The 19,567-nt window shown below is 41.2% G+C and overlaps 1 protein-coding gene across 2 annotated transcripts in view; it reads left to right on the top strand.

Moving 5' to 3' along the window:
- Positions 1 to 5,958: 5,958 nt before the first annotated feature.
- Positions 5,959 to 19,567, top strand: part of THSD1 (thrombospondin, type I, domain containing 1) — a 25,843-nt gene continuing 12,234 nt past the window's right edge. For both annotated transcript variants that reach the window (XM_012649110.1, XM_012649102.1), the window contains exons 1-3: positions 5,959 to 6,261; positions 9,064 to 9,200; positions 12,490 to 13,455. In XM_012649110.1, coding sequence (XP_012504564.1) covers positions 9,143 to 9,200; positions 12,490 to 13,455 — 1,024 coding nt within the window. In that variant the 5' untranslated portion in view covers positions 5,959 to 6,261; positions 9,064 to 9,142. The remainder of the gene's footprint in view (positions 6,262 to 9,063; positions 9,201 to 12,489; positions 13,456 to 19,567) is intronic.

The following is a 19,567-nucleotide window of genomic DNA, read 5'->3' as shown; positions in this document are numbered from 1 at the left end:
GAAGGGAATTTAGTTTTGCAGGGAAGAAAAAGAGAAGTGGCATGTTGGGACAGGTTAGCTTATTATTTTGGTGTGACTAAAATTCACTGGATTATAAATGAGGTTTTTCTCTGGGCCTGTTGTGCCCATTTGGGGGGTTTTCATGAGGAAGTCATACCCTGCAGGGCAGTTTAAGAACCTGACAACCTTGGAACAAAATACCAAACCGTAGCATGCCTTAAGAGGCTCCTCCTAAGGGCTTTTAGAAACAGTCATAGGCATGTCTTCAACAGATCAAATAAAACACCTCTGAAAGGAGAGAATTTTATTTGACTTATTATATACTCCAGCTAGCTTATTTCATTTTTTTAAGTGATGATTTCACGGCTGGAATTTAAAGAATGCAACTGTGTCATTTTATTTTAAAAATGCTGTGGATTTTGAAACTGCATTAGAAAGCTGTATAGACATGCCCAGAGTTATGATTACGAATTTGGGAGGTAAACAGCTCAGGAATTCCCTAGGATTGTTGCGCATGTGGAAGGGCAGAGGGAACCTTTAAATAGCTTCATAGGAACCTTAGTGCTCTTTTACCTCAAAGCCACATACAGAAAATAGAAGTAGAAAAGTAATATGTCTCCTTTTCTTTCCTTTAAGGAGTTTCAACACTGAACTTTAAAAAAATCTGTCATATTCCAGCAATATTTTTTTCTTTGCCCCATACTTTATAAGTTGTGTGGAGAAAGTATTTCAGTAAAAGTCTTACTGAGATAACAAAAACTGGCTAATACTGCCTGTAGATTGCTTGAGTTTTAAAGTGGACTGCCTGACTTCATACGTTACTGCTCTACTGCCTGCAGTATGTTGGCATTACCTCAAACTCAGGGACCCCACAGGGCAGAAGGAGACCCCCTTTATGAGACTGAGTTAGAAGTGGAACGGTAATAATGGTTTTGCCCAAGCCTCCGGAAGAGATAGCGTGTGTATTGGGAGAACGCCTGGGACCAGGAGGAGGGATGCCCAGGGTCACATTCTGGGACCCCCTAAGACGTTGTCACTGGGTGAGGTGGAGGGAGAGCCACTGCCAGAGGCTGCTGCAAATGTCCTCTGGGGAAACGCCAGGGACCCTCAGCTGCAGACCCAGGGGATCCCAATCCCTGATCCCTTCCTGAAAAGTAGCTGTTGCTGCTTTGTATCCTCCAGTGTCACAGGAATGCTGTGGCAAGACATCCTGCTGTAGTCTCGGGTTTCTAAACCTGTCACTGCCTCTTCATCGTTGTGACAGATCCCCTGATTCCCCCATTGCTCAGCCTCAGGTTTATTTTGGGGGTAATTCAGCATCTGGCCACCCGAGTCTTTTAGGGGTAAGTTGGGCCATTGTGTAAGTTTGTTTGTATGTCTCGCCTCTCTCTGGATTGCACTCACACTCTCACGCTGCTCTGGCAAACTTATATATATACACACACACACACATAACATCTCACCTGGCTAAGGTTTTTAAAAGTTTACAAAGATAAATAATAATCTGTTTTACCAGATGGAATGAGTCGCAAGTAAGATTATTGGAGCTATTAGATCTAGCTCTAATGGTTTGGGGATTCATTGCTGCAAACCTACATAATTCGACATATTTATTTACTTTAGTGTGACAACTGATTAACAAAAATGGAGCAATCTGAATTATATAAGGTGAACTACGGAGGAAGAAAAGTAACATATGACTATATTTTGCAAATGTCACATTAATTAAAAAATAAGTATGATTGATTTTATTATTTTTAAAGTGGGCATTCTTCACTGTTTCCAGACCTTTGTATGTATTTATATCCTTTTTTTTTTTTGGCCAAATAAGGTGTTCTTTTCCCTGTAACTTAAAGGTTATTTTTAAATACAACCAATCAGGCCCTAAGTGCAAAAAAGTTCTGTCTTGGTGCTTATCACTGGTATAATTATTCCTTTTGTTTTCCTACCTTTGCTCTTAGGAGCATGAATCTCTTTGTAGCTTTATGGTAATGGAATATTTCTAGTCATTTACTGTTAAAAACAAATTTTTTACATTGTACAAGTGAAGATTGTTTTCAGGGTTAAATGATTGGTATTAATGTATATAGCGTAAAATTATTGCAAAATTTTAAAATGATTTTTCTTAACTTGGTGTTCTTTTTAAATGCTCTTTGAAAAATAATATGAAAGTGATAAACCTTTGGTTATACTAAGCCAGTATGTTAAGAGTTTCTTTTAGATTTTATAATCAAGAGTTGCTTATAAATATTTATGACATCAAGCTCTTACTATTTTAGTTGTCTTAAAAGGATGGTAAATGAGTCATGAATTGGTTTGGTTATTTTAAAATTCTTGATGTGAATTTCACCATTGATCGACCATGTATATTCATATAAATGTACTTTCTCTTCTTCCCTGTTACCAGACTAATCTTAGAGAACATGGATTTTTCATGTCATTAATCTCATGCTCAAGTACTTAAAATGGTTCTCTTTTGTCCAACAGTCTGAAAGTCTTCATTTTGGTATAGTGGAGTCACAACTTTAAAGTGGTTAGGTTTTAAAGACTGTGCCTAAGGACAAAATTGAGCAAGCTCAAAATGATCCTTGAAAATCTAAATTGCCAATAAAATTCTCTTTATAGTCTTAAAGTTTAAATCCCTGGGGAGTGTAGGTATGAATATATTATGCATATAGTAAGTATAATATATATTAACTGCATATCAACATTTGACTTTTATAGCATTAATAATTACACTTTTTAAATGTGTATGTCTTTTGCCAATGGGTATGGTCGAATTTATGTATATTTATTGCTAATCCTATCCCTTATGATAGATCTAGAGTGTAAGCTCCACAAGGGCAGAGGATTTTATCTGGTTTATTCATGGATCTATCCTCAGAGCCTAGAACAGGGCCTGGCACATGCTAAGCATTCAATAAATATCTACTGAGTGAATGAACTCTGATGTACATACCTCTTTATAATTTGGTTTCACTTTATCCTACTTTAGCTCCCATTCAGTTCAATGAAAACAAAACCTTTTTTTGAATATACATCAGTTTTGCGTGAGGAACTCTGTGGGGCAGTGAGGACAGGAGGTAAATAAGATGTGTTCTTGCCCTTCAGAAAGGCCAGTGGCCTAGTTGGGGAAATAGACGTAAGCAACTACATTGAAGAAGAAATGAATTAAGTGCCATGGAAGGGGCATGGGAGCCATGCTGTGGGGGACAGAGGAGCCTTTAGCCCTGACGGAGGGCTCTGGGCAGGCTGTATGGGACAGGAAGGGCTTGGTAAACAAGGCCCACAAGGACCAAGAGATTGTCAGTAAGTAGAAGGCATTGGGTCAAAGGAACAGCATGAGGTGTGCCCTTTCTGTTCTGGACACATTTCCCTTGTCTTTCCAGACTTGCTTTCATTACTTCTTCCCACTCACTTACCCACTACCACCCCCACTAATCCAGATTATACATTGCTCAATCCCACCTGCTCTAGAAAAATCTAGGTCCAGTACACAGCTCTACTAATACCGTTCCTAAACTCAATAAAAGTTATTGTCTGTCCCATATACTTGATTACATTTTGCCTTGTTTTCTTAATTGTTGTCTTGTTGCCATAAGAAAATAGAGAAATTGGGTTTGAATTCAAAGAATGTTATATATATAACACTTCTTTTGAATTCTCACTGGCCTAGGTCAGCAACTGTACATGGTAGGTTCCTAGTTAAGTATTAACTGAATTGAGTGATGGTTAGATTATAGTACTGTGTTGTGAGTTGACTAGCAGACCTAAATCCGTGTCTTTTACCCTCTTCCCAAGAGGCTTCTCAGCCAGACTTGTCATGGCTCAGCCCATCTGAGATCTGTCTTATTCAAATTCCATGTCATGGGCCACATCCATGATGTGGGAAGCACTCCAGAAAAGTCCGGTTACACACATGTAAGATCTTGTTATTACAAGTTGTGATTACAGTGTGAAAATTGGGTCATTCATGTTCTTCTTTGTGTCCTGATATGAAATCATGAGTCAGTTATAGCTTTCATCTCAGAGTATTACCCGAGGAAATAAAAGATCTCTCCATTTGTATAATGGGAGTTATTGAAACGATGGTGTATAAATACACAATTTGCAGATCACTAGACGAGTCACTGACCCAGAAAGAGAATTCAAGGTATCTTGAGAGTCATATTAGTTTTAGTTCAATACTGACAAGACATGACCGCTGTTCTTTGGAAAGCTTTCTTTTTCCCCCTTCACTTTTGTATTGCCTTTTCAAAAAGATTGAACTGTTTCTTAGCTGCCCAATGAAGACAGTTAATACAGTTTGGCATGAATTCTAACGAAGACGGAATTGACCAAGCATCTCAGTAAAGCTGTTATTTAAAAAATGACCAAGGATGTTGATACAGCCACTTGTACCTGGATTACTCCCACCCCTGAAGAGTGGCTTTTTGGCGAGAGTGTGTCTGAAAGATTAAAGCAGAGCAAGTTGCCTTCTATGTATTTCACTTAATCACCACAGATCTAAATAAAGATTTCAAAGTAACTATTTCAAAAAACTTTGAAAATAATTTTCAAAATAGTATTATTTCAAAATAACTATTAGTATATGCCTTTTATAATACGGGCAGGGAGGGATTAAGTAATTTACTCAAGGTTATAGAGGTAGGGTTGGAATTCAATCTAGGATTTATCTAACTCCAAAGCTCACTCCATTGAGCTTTTGCTTTCAGACTGAAAATGCCAGGGATCTTGTGGCGTGTATTTGAAAAGAAATCCCACCTTGAGTTGATGGAAGGATATTAGACTAGATGATCCTACTGGCAGTGAAACCGGATGATGACCTTAAAGCCTTCTTTGAAAATTTGGATTTTATTAGTACTGTTACTATTAACTATTTGACAAGGTAAGTACTTAGAAAATTTGGTACCTCTGATAACATATAAGTAAATAATTGTAATACCTTTTAAAAAATGAAGTGATAAGAGTCCGAGAGGGCTGATTGTTTGAGCTCAGGAGTTCGAAACCAGCCTGAGCAAGAGCGAGACCCCATCTCTACTAAAAATAGAAAGAAATTAATCAGACAACTAAAAATATATGGAAAAAATTGGCCGGGCATGGTGGCGCATGCCTGTGGTCCCAGCTATTCAGGAGGCTGAGGCAGGAGGATCGCTTGAGCCCAGGAGTGTGAGGTTGCTGTGAGCTAGGCTGACGCCACGGCACTCACTCTAGCCCAGGCAAAAGAGTGAGACTCTGTCTCAAAAAAAAAAAAAAAAAAAATGAACTGATAGATTCAAGGGCCTGCAAATGGCATATTTTTAAACGTTTTAAAAACTGAGGTAAAGTTTACAAACACCGAAATGTGCACATCTTCAGCCAGATGAGTTTTGACAAATGCATAGTAAATCCGTGTAACTAACACCTGAACCAGTCAGTATCTGTCACCCCCGGAAAGTTCCCTGGTGCCTCTTTCCAGTGGCCTGCTCCCCAAAGGCCACAACTGTGCTCTGATTTCCATCATCAGACACCAGTTTTGTCTGTTAAGTGGTATATTTTGTGTAAAAGAAAAGCAAATGGTAAGCCGCATTGCACATTACTTAACCAGCACAACTATTAAGGCGGAATCCATCCTCTCTTTTTAAAAGAAAACTTTTAACACTTCCAAAGTAGAGTTTTTAAAAAACTTTAGTTATTTTTAATTTAATTAAATAACCATTTCTGATTCCAGGGAAAGGAAAATGAAGATGCCATTTACCTGAACTGTGTTCTTTTGAAATCCTTAAATAACTTTTGGGAAAGAATGTTTATGCCACTAAAATGACTTATTTTTGTGGTCTTCCAGAAAAAAATTATACTGGGGGAGACGGGATTGAAGTCGAAGTGTCAGGAGACTGCCGGTTCGCCCTTAAATCCCTGGTGGGCTGCGGGTGCGGGTGCGTGTTGCGGCGATCTGCCTCTGCGGTGGCCGCGCGCCCTTCCCGCGGGTTTCCTGTCCGGCAGCGGCGAGCCGGGGGCGGGCAGGAAGGGATGCGCTGCCCAGAAGGTGCGGGGGCGGGCCGCGCCCGGTCCCCAGTGCCCCCAGCCCTCCCGCTGCCCGCCCTTCCTGCGCCGTCGGGGGCGGGCCCGGGCGGGGCTGCGGGAGCGGCGCGCCGCGAAGCCTGGGCGCGCAGTCCCGCCGCGGGATGCTCCGCGCTCTGCCTCGCGGCCCTTGAGGCCTCCCGCCCGCCTCGCCGCCTCGCCCGGCCGGCCCGGGGCTGCTGCACCCGCCAGTCCCGAAAGGTAAGAAGAGCGCTCGGCGCCCCGGCGGGTGCTGCTGTGCCGCGGGGGCTCTCGGCGGCTCCGCTGGGGTCGGGAAACGCCCCGCACCCTGCCGCCTCCCCGCAGCCGAAAGCGCAGGTGGACGGCGGCGTTCCCTCCGTGCACCCGCCTCCGCCGCAGGCGACCCGCTGTACAAAGGCGTCGGTCTCCGCAGGTCGGAGTCCCGACGTTAACCTGACTCGGGCTCTCGCCTGGCGCAGGTGTTGCAGAGTGACAGACCCGCCATAGACCGGTGTTGAGTCCGCATTGTTGAGACTCGAAAAATCGCGTCTTGGGATAATAAGCGTTGCAGAATAAGTTTGTTTCTCCCCAAACCCCGAATAAAATCCTTTCTGGGATAAAAGCAGTATGAGAGAATGAGCATTTCACAACGGTCCTCATTAACAGGACCTTGTGCTGACGACCCCAGGGCTAGATTTCCAAGCATGAACTTGACTTGCGGGCCTTTGGAAAGTTGAGTAGATGGGGCGAGCGCACAGATTCCCAGCGAAGCTGCACCCACGCCGTGGGACCAGGGCAGAGCAGACTGCACTGAATACATAAATAAAGCCTGTTTACACCAGCCACTTTGGAATTAGGGATTTCCTTCTCATAAATATTATTCTTAGATATACACACGAGCATGTGCATGTTTGTCAGAAGGAACAAAATCATTTTGCTTCTTTTTGTTTTCCCTTTTATTCTTTGACAAGTCATCGGTCCCACGGATATTAGCCTTAATTCATTTTCTTTTTCTGCAGCTATGAAGGGGGATATGGAAGCGTTTATCTTAGCTGGTTTCAGCAAAAAACGTAGGGTCTAAGGTCGAGTGATGCTATTAGCCATTGAGAATATTCATTTCTCCCCACCCTCACAGCTGATGCATTTAGAATTTTTCTATTAACTTTAATGTATGTGAATGCTATATAAAAGTATTTTCAAATATGGTAAAGTATACTTAAGTTCTTATTTTCTTAGAACGATTCTCAAGCCAAACATTGTAAGTAGCAAGTTGTGGTATTGGGAACAGCATTTCAGAGAAAATAAGCAAGTAAGGTTGGAAAAAAAATTACAGAAGCATGTTATGATTTTGATATGACAATAATCGATAGCCTGGTTTGTTTTATAAGTCCATTTCCATTCAGTTCTAAACATAGATTATCACACAATTCTGTTTTATCGGTCATTTTCATAAGAAGGAAAATGTGTTATAATCAGAAAATCATTTATGATTAGGGGCTTTAAACTTCTATAGTGCTAGAAGTGAGCAATTTGGGAGTTGGCAGTTCAACTTTGGGGAGCTAACTTCTCCTTAGTTTGGTCACTGAGTATCATCGGTGACTTAAAGGAAGCATTGTAATTGCCCAAAGTGCCCACACTTGCCCAACAGATACGGCGATGCTTTCCGCAAGGGCCTCACCTGCAGTCTTTGGCCAGGTTTCCCAGTCCCTGTTCAAGGAAAGGGTTAGGTCAAATCTGTGGGCAATTCCACTAAAACAGAATTTTCTGTGTTTTCTTTTCTTTTTTTTTTTTCGCTGGGGAAAGGAGGGCGCCCCAATCATCCCCATAATTACACTTCAAATCCTTCAAATCTCTGCTTCTCTTTGAGGAAGTACAATATTTCCTTTGTTCAAGCATCTCATACTGACAGAAAGCTAATAGAGACACACCAGTTTCCTTTCCATTGAATGTTGGCTTATTTCAACCAGTCCTCTTTGTTTATTTATTTATTTATTTATTTATTTATTTATCAACCAGTCCTCTTAATTCCATTAATTTCTGCTCTTATCTGAAGGGATGTAACATTTATTTGGAATATAATTGCCTATCAAAATATATTAACTAAGAGTAATGGGGGACTGTAAACATTAAGAAAATGTGTTATTTGGCTATGTTTAAAAGCACATAGTTTGTTAGACTCAAGTATGCAAAAAATTGTTCTTAAATGCCCTGCATCTTATTCTATGGTCTAATAGTCTGTTTATATCAAAGTAAGTGCTTCTTTCCACAAATCACTCTGATCCACAGGCCAACAAGATCTTCCCTGCCTTCCTAGGTGGTCTGGGAAGACTGCTGTGTGAATCATCTGTCTCCTGGTGTATACTAGTAGCAACAGTATTGCAAGACTGACAGAGGATGATAATTGTAATTTACTTGTTTTCTCCTTAGACTGCCCTAAACAAGGGAAGTCAGGGCCACATGGAGTTCACATTCAATTGTAATACTGTGGGTATCTTTTTGAAAGCTTTGATCGTTTGCTGTACCTCCTAGGAATCAAGAAATGAAGTAATCCACAGGACACATCAGTTGTGCAAGGAAGTATTAATAGCCCACTTGTGGAAACCAGGCAGGGATGGTTTGGGCGTACACAGCACAATCCTAACTGAAAGTACGGCAAAAATTTAGTAAATTGATCAGTGTGAAATGCCAAGCAGATAGTGTGAAAATGTATTATCTAAATTGGCTATTAGCTTTGATAAAATTAAGCAAGTAACAATAAACTCTTCACTTAAGGATATGTTATAAAGAGAAGAGACTTTGGTGTTTTGCAAAGATAATCTTAGTGTTGAGCACACCTGAATGTTCTTGACAGGTGAGCTACAATGGAATAAAAGAGGCTTATATAGTTACAGGTCATTGCCCTTGGGAAAATTAGCATCCTCACTAGTTTCCTTCCAGTATCAGTTATGAAGTTTGACTTTTTGGACAGTTTTGTCATTTCATGATTACTATTTTATGAATCACATTGAATGGACCCATCATTTTTTGAGGTTCTAATTTCAGGTGTTTTTTTAAAAAAATCACAATTTGGATGTGAAAAAGGACATGAGGAGACTAAAGACCTGGGATTTTGCTGATCAGAATGAAACCAATGTTGAAAGACTTCTCAAATCTATTGTTGGTGGTGCTCTGTGACTATGGTGAGTATTGTGAGTATACTTAATGCTACAGGTAGCATAAATATAAGTGTGAGGTATATAAATGCATTATATTGATGACTCTTCATGAAAGATGCAGGGTAGGGTCTATAGTGCAATGCCTTTTAAAGCGTGATCGTTGCAACCCTGGGTTCTCTTACGGGGGCTTCAGGGGTTCTGCATGATTGATTCAAATTTCACTTTAAATATATTTTAACTATTTTAAAAATAATCAACAACTTACTTCCATTTTAACAAATTGGAGACAAGCGTGTTACCTTGAATTCCCTTTGATTTTCTAGTAATTCAGTATAATAAATCACTTCACACACACGGAGTGACGTTTTGTATATTGAGGTTCTACACAAGATTTCACTTGATCAGAGAGTTTTGATGCTAAAGTATCTTTGGAAGCAAACTGAATTTTAATCCTTGACGGTTGTGTGCTCTTAGACAAGTTTCTTAGTCTCTTTCAACCTTAGCAATAATATTGACTTCACAGGGTTGTTGTGATACAATAAAATCAAGAATATGAAACACCTTGAATGTCTGAGCATGTAGTAGGTGCTTAAAGGTAGTTCTCTTCATTCATTTTGTTTCCATTCTCAGAATTTTATGCAACTACTGAACCAATAGAGTCAACAATATGACATAATCTTCACTACTTTTCTTTTGATGATTTCTAGATATTTCATAGATGTCTAAGCAGTTGATGATATGGGAGTGGAAATTGTTTTCAGATTTGATGAAAAAATTATGATCTAAGAGATAAAGAATACTGGCTTGAATAATATCAGTGTAACAGCCAGTTAAATGGATCAGAGCATGTGCTGTTCATTTCACTTAGTAGATCTCCTTTCTCAGTCTTTTCTTTTTTAAGAAGTTTATTTAAACAAGAAGATACTTCATTTAAGGAAAACTAATGTGGAATTTAATTCTGTTAAAGTAATTTATTCTTACCTAAAACCAGATTGCTCTACATGTAACAGGCTTCTACAAAAATTTATAAGTCTCTTTGGTTGCACGATGATAAATAAAACATCAAAATTCTCCACTTAAACCAAGTGTGCAAGGATGTTTGTTGTTAAGAGCAAGGTATCTTACTAGAACATAAAAATAAAAGTTGAATGAGTATAAAATAGAGCATAGAGTTTGAGTGCATAGGTCACTAATGGAAAGGAAGGTATTTTCATAGATGTGTTTTTTCCCCTTTATCTCCACTTCATATTGATCAAAATATACCATTATCAGTTTTTTTTTAAAGCAACACGTTTTTATAGAGACACCAGTTACTTTAAAAACAATAAAGAAATGGAGAGAGGGAAAATGAAAGAATAGAGAAAACTATTATAGTAGTCAGGATGCAGAAGAACCAAATCATACTTTTCTAAATGAGAATATATTCTTGTCTGGAGGAACAGGAGTTCTGGAGTAAAGTAGCGAGTTCTCCCTTTATACACATCTCCTATCTGCTGCTGCTGGAATCCATCCATTGCATCTTTGTTCTCCATTTCCAACTGGGCATGCGTGTCTGTTTCATTGATTGGCTCCCCATTAAATCAGAATCTGATCTACCTCATTGACAATTTCTGTCATTCATAATACACTTTCATTAGTTAACTAAGTGGTACATGACTCTTAATCTTCAAATGCGCCATAGAGCCATCCTGCCCCCTTCAGATTCAAATTAATCTGATTTTCTCAGTCTTAACTTCTTCCTGTGGCTGTGGTAAGTGCAGGAGTCTCTTTAGCCCTAGTTCACGCAAAGTGCCAGGTCGGCTCTGAACTGGCACACAAGCTGCAGCAGAATCACCCACCTTCCTCAACCTTGAGTCAGTTCCAAGCAAAATGGAATTTCCCTCAACTTCTATTTTGCCTAAATGGAAAAAAGAAAAAAAAGAATTTTATCCTGTTATGGTTTTCAAACAAGTGATCAAGAATTCAAGCCTATCCAAATTTTAGATATTTTATTTCACCTTATCTCAATGACAACTAGGTGAAGTGCTGAGCTAATTAAAAAAAAAACCCACCTCTGTGTGCCAAGATATTCATGTGCTGATTCTAATAATCATTGACTGAATATCTGTAAGGGTATTTTAAAGCCTACCAGCCAAAACAAAAAACACATGAGCCCCTTTGGACATATATGCTATGTATATATTATATATGTGTGATGCATATATAATAAGAATAATAAATTAATACTTACGTAAGTTGTTTTTCAAACCTAAAGGGCACTGTAGTCCCTTAAATCTAGAATTCTTACTGTCGCCATGGGCCAGCTGATTGTTGCATTGCCAAATTCTGCCTCTTTTGATACGTATTTGGATAGAGTTCAAAATAGAAACAAGGATTCTTGTGTGTCTGTGTTCTTTGTCCTCTTCAGCTGCTCTGTGGGGTCTCTTTTTAAAAGATATAATTGATCCTAACTGAATGATACTTGGGAAGCCAGTAGTCGCCTGTCCTATCTAGGCCAATACCAGTCACTGTAATGTCATTAAAATTGCCAGGGACAAACCTAGTTATTTGATAAACGTTTACCCTGTCCCTGGGGTTACCCCTGCAGAGTAAAGTGTCAACATTTCTTATCCATCTAAAAATTTCTGCCCCACACAAACTGAGGACACTTGTTCCTTTACTGGTAAAAATTCCCAAGTGTTTGTCTTGAATATCAGAAAATAATAACTTTGAAGTAAATTTTGGGTTTTACATTTGACATAATCTACTACAGCTTGTATTATGTCATTTAAATAGAGCTTTCTCTTACTTCTCTCTGTATCCATTTCCCCTAAATATCAGAATATGATTAAAATGGAAAATGAGAGGTATTGAATTTTTGTTCTGAGAATTGTCAGTTATTCTAGCTTTATAGATTTTCGTTACAGATATATTACATTGTTGAGCATTGTGAATTCAGAGTATCATTAATTATTTTAAACATAACTATGAAAAATGAAGATGATGGAGCAGAGCCACTTTAGAATGGAAAGAGCACAATGCCTAGCTCCCAGATCTGTACTCAGCAACATTTTGCATTACCCTTGGCTCAATTCTAACCTTCTATTCTGTCTAAAGTGCTGTTTTTGAGCCGGGCATCGTGGGGTGTGCCTGTAGTCCCAGCTACTCAGGAGGCTGAGGTGGGAGGATTGCCTGAGTCTGGGAGTTTGAGGTTGTAGTGAGCTACGATTGTGCCACTGCACTCAAGCCTGGGCGACAGAGCAAGACCCTGTCTCTTTAAAAAAAAAAAAAAAAATGCACCTCTTAAAAACCAACCCTGACCATTTCATTTCAGTTCTTGGAGAAGCTGAATATCTCTTCTTGGGAGAGCCAGGCCATGTAGCGCTAAGCAACAAGACAGTGTCTGTGGATTTCCAGTATTTTGATGGTGCTAATGGGACGCTGAGGAATGTGTCTGTCCTGCTGTTGGAGGCCAACACCAATCAGACTGTTACCACCAAGTACCTCCTGACCAACCAGTCCCAGGGAACACTCGAGTTCGAGTGCTTCTATTTCAAGGAGGCTGGCGATTACTGGTTCACAATGACTCTGGAAGTGACAGACAATAGCACTCCAGTCTCCTGGTGGGAGAAAAGTGCCTTTCTGAAGGTGGAATGGCCTGTCTTTCACGTTGACTTGAACAGGACCTCCAAGGCAGCAGAAGGCACCTTCCAGGTGGGCCTTTTCACCAGTCAACCACTATGCCTGTTTCCTGTGGACAAGCCCGACATCATGGTGGACGTCATCTTCACCAACAGTCTTCCCCAGGCCAGAACAAGCCCGGAGCAGCCGCTGGAGATAAGAGCCAGCAAAAGGACAGAACTCACTCAAGGTCAGTGGGTTGAGTTTGGCTGTGCACCTGTGGGGCCAGAAGCCTATGTCACTGTGGTGCTGAGGCTGCTTGGGCGAGACTCGGTCATTACCTCCACGGGGCCCATTGACTTGGCCCAGAAGTTCGGATACAAACTGGTGATGGTGCCAGAGCTCACGTGTGAGTCCGGCGTGGAGGTGATGGTGCTGCCCCCACCGTGCATCTTCGTCCAGGGAGTGATCGCTGTCTTCAAGGACGCTCCTGGACACCCTAGGGGGCGGACTGTTCAGCTGGCCGAGAACAACCTGCCCCTGGGAGAGAGGAGAACAGTATTTAACTGCACTTTGTTTGACATGGGGAAGAATAAATACTGCTTTGACTTTGGCATTTCAAGCAGAAGCCATTTTTCTGCAAAGGAGAAGGAGTGCATGCTAATCCAGAGAAATATAGGTTGGTATTGAGATTTTAAAACATTTTTAGGTCAAATCTGTGTCTTCATGTAATCAAAATTATTAGTTACAATTTAGGTGAACTTTAGGCAAATGTACCATCATTTTTATGGTTCATTCCTTATACTGTACCAATTGACATTGTCATCCTTATCTGAAAAATTAAGACTAGTGGTAAACAGACCCACTTAACCTCTTTAGGTCGCACTTTCCCATCGGTAAAATAGGGATAATAAAATACCTACCTTAGAGTTGTGGGGTTGAATGAAATAAACATGTAACCTTCTCAGCTTGCTACCTGGCATATAGAAAGTGCTCAATAAACATTAGCTATTGTTATATTTTAAAAATCCTATTATTACATCGTATGGTAAATCCATGGCAGACATGACTAGAACTCAAACCTATATCCCAAACTTTGTAGTTAGCAATTTCTGTCTGCCTCTAGCTGAGCATTCTCTCTTTTCTCTTACATCATTCATTATAGGATTTAAGACTTAGTGAGAAATCAAAACAGATCTCTGAAAACTTCTCCAGATTCTGGGTTCTTGGTGTAAGGCCCTGCCTAATCACAAAGAATGGAAGTGACAATTCCATTCTCCATGCTGCTCTTTGCATTTCTTTCCCTTTTCCTGGCTACAAACCTGCTCTTAGCATGGTTTTAATTTGGCGGAGATGGTCTGGTTTGCTTACCTGCTGTTTTTGTCTTCATCCCCACTAAGCCCAGTGCCCCCTGACTGCACAAGCCTCTGACTATGTCTGTAGCCCTGCGTTCCTTGCTGCAAATTTACCCACTTCCTTTTCCCAGAAGTCCCTTTCCTTCAGCTTTCTCCCCCTCCACTGGCTGCTTCCCTGCTTGCACTCACCTCTCTAGCCAGCCTAGATTCCGTGGTCCATCTCTTTAACTACCCTCCTACCAACATCCTAAACTCCTCTGCCCTGTCGTCCTTCCAGTGCACCTGCCAGGGTACACCCCAGCTTTGCATGACTTTAGCCATCTGCCAGTCGCCCACTGTACCCAGGCTGCCAAGGCTGCATGACAGGGTCACACCTAGGCAGATGGTTACCGCTATGGGTGCATCATGCTTCCACCATCAGCGGGGCCTGAATGCTGCCTGGCATGTCACCCTGGCCAGGTCATGCTCTGCTCCTGTTCTGCACAACGGCCCTTTCAGACCTCCTGCACTCTCCTCAGACCTCAGCCCCTACCTGCTGGTTAACTCAGAGTTGACTTTGCCAACTGCCACACAGGGGGCTGAGAGCTATTAGGTGGAACCTTGCACCCTCCCACCAAAAGATCTGTACGCGTACAGGCGTCAGACCCATCCTCTCCGCTCCTTCCTGTCACCGTGACCTGTCATTCCTCCCCTGCTCCGTGGATGCCAGCCCCTCTGCTCATTTCAGGAACCTTCTGCTTGTCATTACCCCTGTCTGTCTTCCATCTTTAACTGTCCCTCCTTTGCTGGCTCATTCTCATCAGCTTTGAAATGTATTTAATTCTCTTATCTAAAAACAAAACAGAAACCATCTCTAACCCCGTGTTTTCCCCAGACATTACCTTCTGTCTCTCCCCTTCCCTTTATAGCCCAAAAACTTTGAAATAGTTGCCTACCCTTTGGGGTTCATTTCTTTGCCTCTTATTCTCTTTACAAATCACTGCAAACTGGTTTCCACCCCCAACTCCTTCCCTGAAAATGCTCTCACAGAAGCAGCTAGGAATGAGTTGCAGGTCCGCAGACCCAGGGGCACTTCAGTCCACATCTTCGTTGACCTTGATTCCGGGATGCCACGCTCGCCTGCTCACCTCCCTCCACCCTGGCTGCTCCTTCACTGCCGCCTCTGCCCGCCAGTTCCACCGCCTGTCTCATCCCCCAGGTGCTGGTCATCTTCTGTTTTATGTCACACACTTGCCAAGTGATTAGTCTCGATGCTAACGACTCCACATGGTTGTCATGCCCTGCACTCACCCTGCATCCAAGCATGTGCGATAGCTGGCACCCCTCAGGTGTCTCCCGGGCCCCTCAAAAGCAGCATGTCTGGAATTGGACTCACCCTTGTACCCGCAGCCCTGCTCCTCAGTGTGGGACTCCACCACCCATCTCACTGTTCTAACCAGAAACCAGGAGTCCTCCTCTTCTCTTGCTGTACATAATGCACCGCTGTGTCCTATGGCTTTGTCTCCCGGGTGTCACACTCTCCACTTCTCCCCGATTCCACTGCCCTACTTGGGTTAAGCCTCTGCCACTCCTCACCTGGACTCTTGCAACAGATTCCTAATTGGTTCCTTCCCTGCCTCCACTTCCTTCCCTCACTGCGGCCAGAGGGACCATTTAACATTTAGGTCAGCTGAGGCCATGCCCCTGCTTAAAAGCTTTCAGTCACCTCACTTGGTGTGAGGATGGGAATCGTCTATGGATTCTCCCCCACCTCTGCAGTCACCATTTCTGGGCTGGTGCCTGAGACACTGTCCTCCCACGTGTCCCTGGTTAACATTCACCCGTCCTCCAAGTCTCCACTCGGGTTACTATTCCTTGACCTCGGGCTGGTTCGGTTCCTTTGCTGTAAGCTGGTGCAGCATTTTTAGGTCTTTCATGGCATTTATCACTTCTGCTATTGCTTGTTTAATGTCTTCCTCCCCCTACCTTCCCCCCACCCCACAGACAGGGAAAGCTAATTTGGTGGCAAAACTCAACTTATGCTGTCATGAAGCTTTTATGTTCTTTCTTTCACCCACTCAGTATGCCTAACACATTAATAGGTGCTCTGTACATGCTTATTAAAGTGAAAATTGAACTCAGGTCTGGCTAGTCTCAGCTAGGTATTAGGAGCAACACAATTAGATTAAACTAATTTAATCATCCAAAATATTCTTGCCTTTTCTAAAGAAGGTACTTGTTCAGTGAAAAAAGTTCTGACTGAATTTAATGGTTATGAACGGTGGGAAGTCAAGAAATTTGAGCCATTTGATTAAAGGCACTTGGGGGCAGGAGGGCTCCCTTGTTGGTTTTCCAAGCTGGTGGGCTTTTCACGGGTGGTTCCATTCAATGTCTAAAGACTGGGGTTCTTAAAACTCACAGCACTAACAGCAGAAAGATGCTGGGAAGGGGCAGAATGGGGGATGGTTCTCTGCGTGTCCAGGCTAAGGGTGGTCAGGGGCTCCGTGTGGGGCTGCCCCATGCAGCAGCTGCCAGACACCCAGCGGCGGGCCTGGGAGCGGTAAGTGGAGGAGCTAAGCATACCTGGGGAGCCCCAGTGCTCTGTGTGGCTCAGCCACAGCAGCTCTGGCTCTGTTAGGCTGAGAGTTGAAATTTAGGCTCACAATAGGAATCTCAGTGACTTCCTGTGTTTTCAGTAGATAAATTTATGACTGAACTGAGTGAGTTCCTTTTTTTCATTTTCTATTTAGATTGATAGCTCTAACCAGTAAAGAGTGTCTTTGTTTGCCAAATGGCATCATTTAGGGACCCACCGTGACTTGTGTGAGCCACTGACCTCACACTGAATTTCTTATTAGTGCCTTTTGAAAATGGAGTAATGTGTATATGTTTGTCTCTTTTTTCCAAATATGTCTTAGGACCTTAGGATAGTATGTAAATAACAATTTATAGCAAATACATCCTGTATGTTGCCAAAAATGACTATTTATGATCTTTAATCCCTTCCATGGGATAAATAACATTTATATAATAGCATGATTACTTTGCAGCAGGCACTGTTCTGAGTACTTTATGGACCCATTTAGTCCTCATGACAACTCTAAGAGTTGGGTTCATTGTATTGTCTGTTTCACAGGTGAAGAAATGGAGTCATAGAAAGATTAAGTAATGTGCTTCAAGGTCAATGGTGTTTAAGTGGTAGAACCAGAACACAAACCCAGGTAGATTAGTTTGAGTTTGCTTCTACCATTATTCTATAACTGCCTTCCCTATAATCAACTGTCCATCTGTGTATTAAACAATGTGAAGCTTTTAGATTGGAAAACCAAAGGTTCTGTTTTTTCCTCAACTCACTGGCTCATCTTGTGCCACCCACCCCTCTTGGAAGACCCATAACCACTTGGGAGTCCACTGGCCCAGGTATAAGCATGACTTGTTCAGTATAAGTGAGCCTTGTTCTATGCAAAGAAAATCTGAACTGCTTATCACAGGGCCCTTTGCTCCTACTACTACTTGTAGCTACTCACTTATGTCTACAGAATTTTCTTATAAGCATAATTTGTTTGGTTACCTAGGTCTTTAGAACAAAACATCTTGCAGATATGAATATTTCATATGTTGTATTCCTTCAGATAGTGTTGGGGCAGAAACAAATCTCTGTTTTCACATTCCGGACAACTTTCGCTCATTCAGAATTAATATCCTCTGTAATAGCCTGAAAGGCATTTAGCCTGGTCAAGCAGGTTTGTTATACAGCATGAGTGCACCTGTGGACATCTAAACAGGACAAAATAAAACAGTAAGACTGAAGTAAGACCATTTGAGATATTGGTCATCTTGCTTTTCATTTCTAATACAAAAACTGTAGTTATCTCATGAGTTTCCATTTTGCCAGGTATTTTCCTCAAAGTTTTTTTTTTTTTAATTGAGATAGGGTCTTGCTATGTTGCCCAGGCTAGTCTGAAACTCCTGGGCTCAAGCAATCCTCCCACCTCAGCCTCCAGAGTAGCTGGGTTTACAGAGAGGTGCCATCATTCCTGGTTTCCTCAAAGTTATTAGCAGAGATCTTCAGGTATAAGATAGAGTTTACTTAAGGCATTTTTAAATTTTTCTGATTAAATTTGATCATTGTTTTATTGTATTTATTGAGTGATGTGCTGTGTTTCCTGTTTGATTAATTTGACTTAGAAATAAAGACATAAAAACTTAGGTCACGTTTTTTTTTTTTTTTGCTAATTATCCTATAAGCTATGGTTTTATTTTCAAGGGAAAAGAATACTTAACATTTCAAAATGGAATTTTTTTGACATTAAGATTTATGCTTTTATCAAAACTTTGATTTTTTTGTGATACCCACTAATGGGGCTTTTGTTTTTGTTTGACAAATGACTTCATGTATTTAAGTAAATTATATTTATATAAAGTAAAAGAAGAGCTCAGAAAGAATAACAAAAGGATTCTTAGTTTTTTTAATTCTACCTTTTGTTGTCTTAAATATGAGCACAAGAGAAGGGTAAACTACACACTGACTTAATTTTCAGTTTAGATTTCATAGTAGTGGGATTCCCAGTAGATTTTCAAAAAAAAAAAAATCACAATACTTCAACTCAGAAGGATTTGAATATGAGATTCTCAAAGCTTTTTAAGCACTGGAGGCTTAGTGTTGGAACCGCTCTGAAGCCTTGAGGACAAAGCCAGCTTATTGTTCTGCCATAGGAGGAGCTGGAGTATGCTCTGGGAGACACAGAACCAATATTGTGTTTAGTTGGACCTGTGGATGGAACATAATTACCATGGCCCAGTTGATGCCGCTCCAGGATACAGGTTTATAATGCTCCCGCTCTTGTGAAAATCCTCAGAGACTTTTAATTGCTGTAAAGAACTCATATTCCATTACTCACTCCAAAGATTGCACCACTTGGCTCGCCTGAGATTGCATCTGCCCCATACTTTTATGTTTTGTAGTGCTTTATGTACCTTTGGCTGCATTAGAAGTTTTTCTCCATAAAGGATGAAGAACAACCTTTATGCAGAGGATGTTTTGGTGCCTGGTGTTGGCAGAACCTGATAGGTCTGAAGGTTGGATGAGTCCTGATAGAGAGGAGATTTAGGTTAATTCTTTATAGAGAACTATTTAATTATTCTATCTGGCAATAATTATGTATCTGCTTGGAAGAGAAGTTAGCATTCATCAATCAATAATGGCCGTTCTTGAAGGGAAGATTTTGTGTGTCTCTTGAAGCTCTGGTGTTAGGTGCATCCTCATTTAGGATCATTAAGGCTCCTTGCTGAATTGACCCTTTATCATTATGTAATGCCCCTCTTTATCCCTAGTAATATCCCTGGCTCTGCATTCTGTTTCGTCTGGTATTAATATAGCCCCTCTAGTTTTCTTTTTATAACTGGTCATAAGGTATATATTCTTCCATCCTTTTACTTTTAACCTATATATGTCTT

Source organism: Propithecus coquereli, unplaced genomic scaffold (genome assembly GCF_000956105.1).
Source record: "Propithecus coquereli isolate 6110/MARCELLA unplaced genomic scaffold, Pcoq_1.0 Scaffold11, whole genome shotgun sequence".
NCBI lineage: Eukaryota > Metazoa > Chordata > Mammalia > Primates > Indriidae > Propithecus > Propithecus coquereli.
Note: the sequence above shows the minus strand (reverse complement) of the source record. Positions and strands in the feature narration are given on the sequence as shown.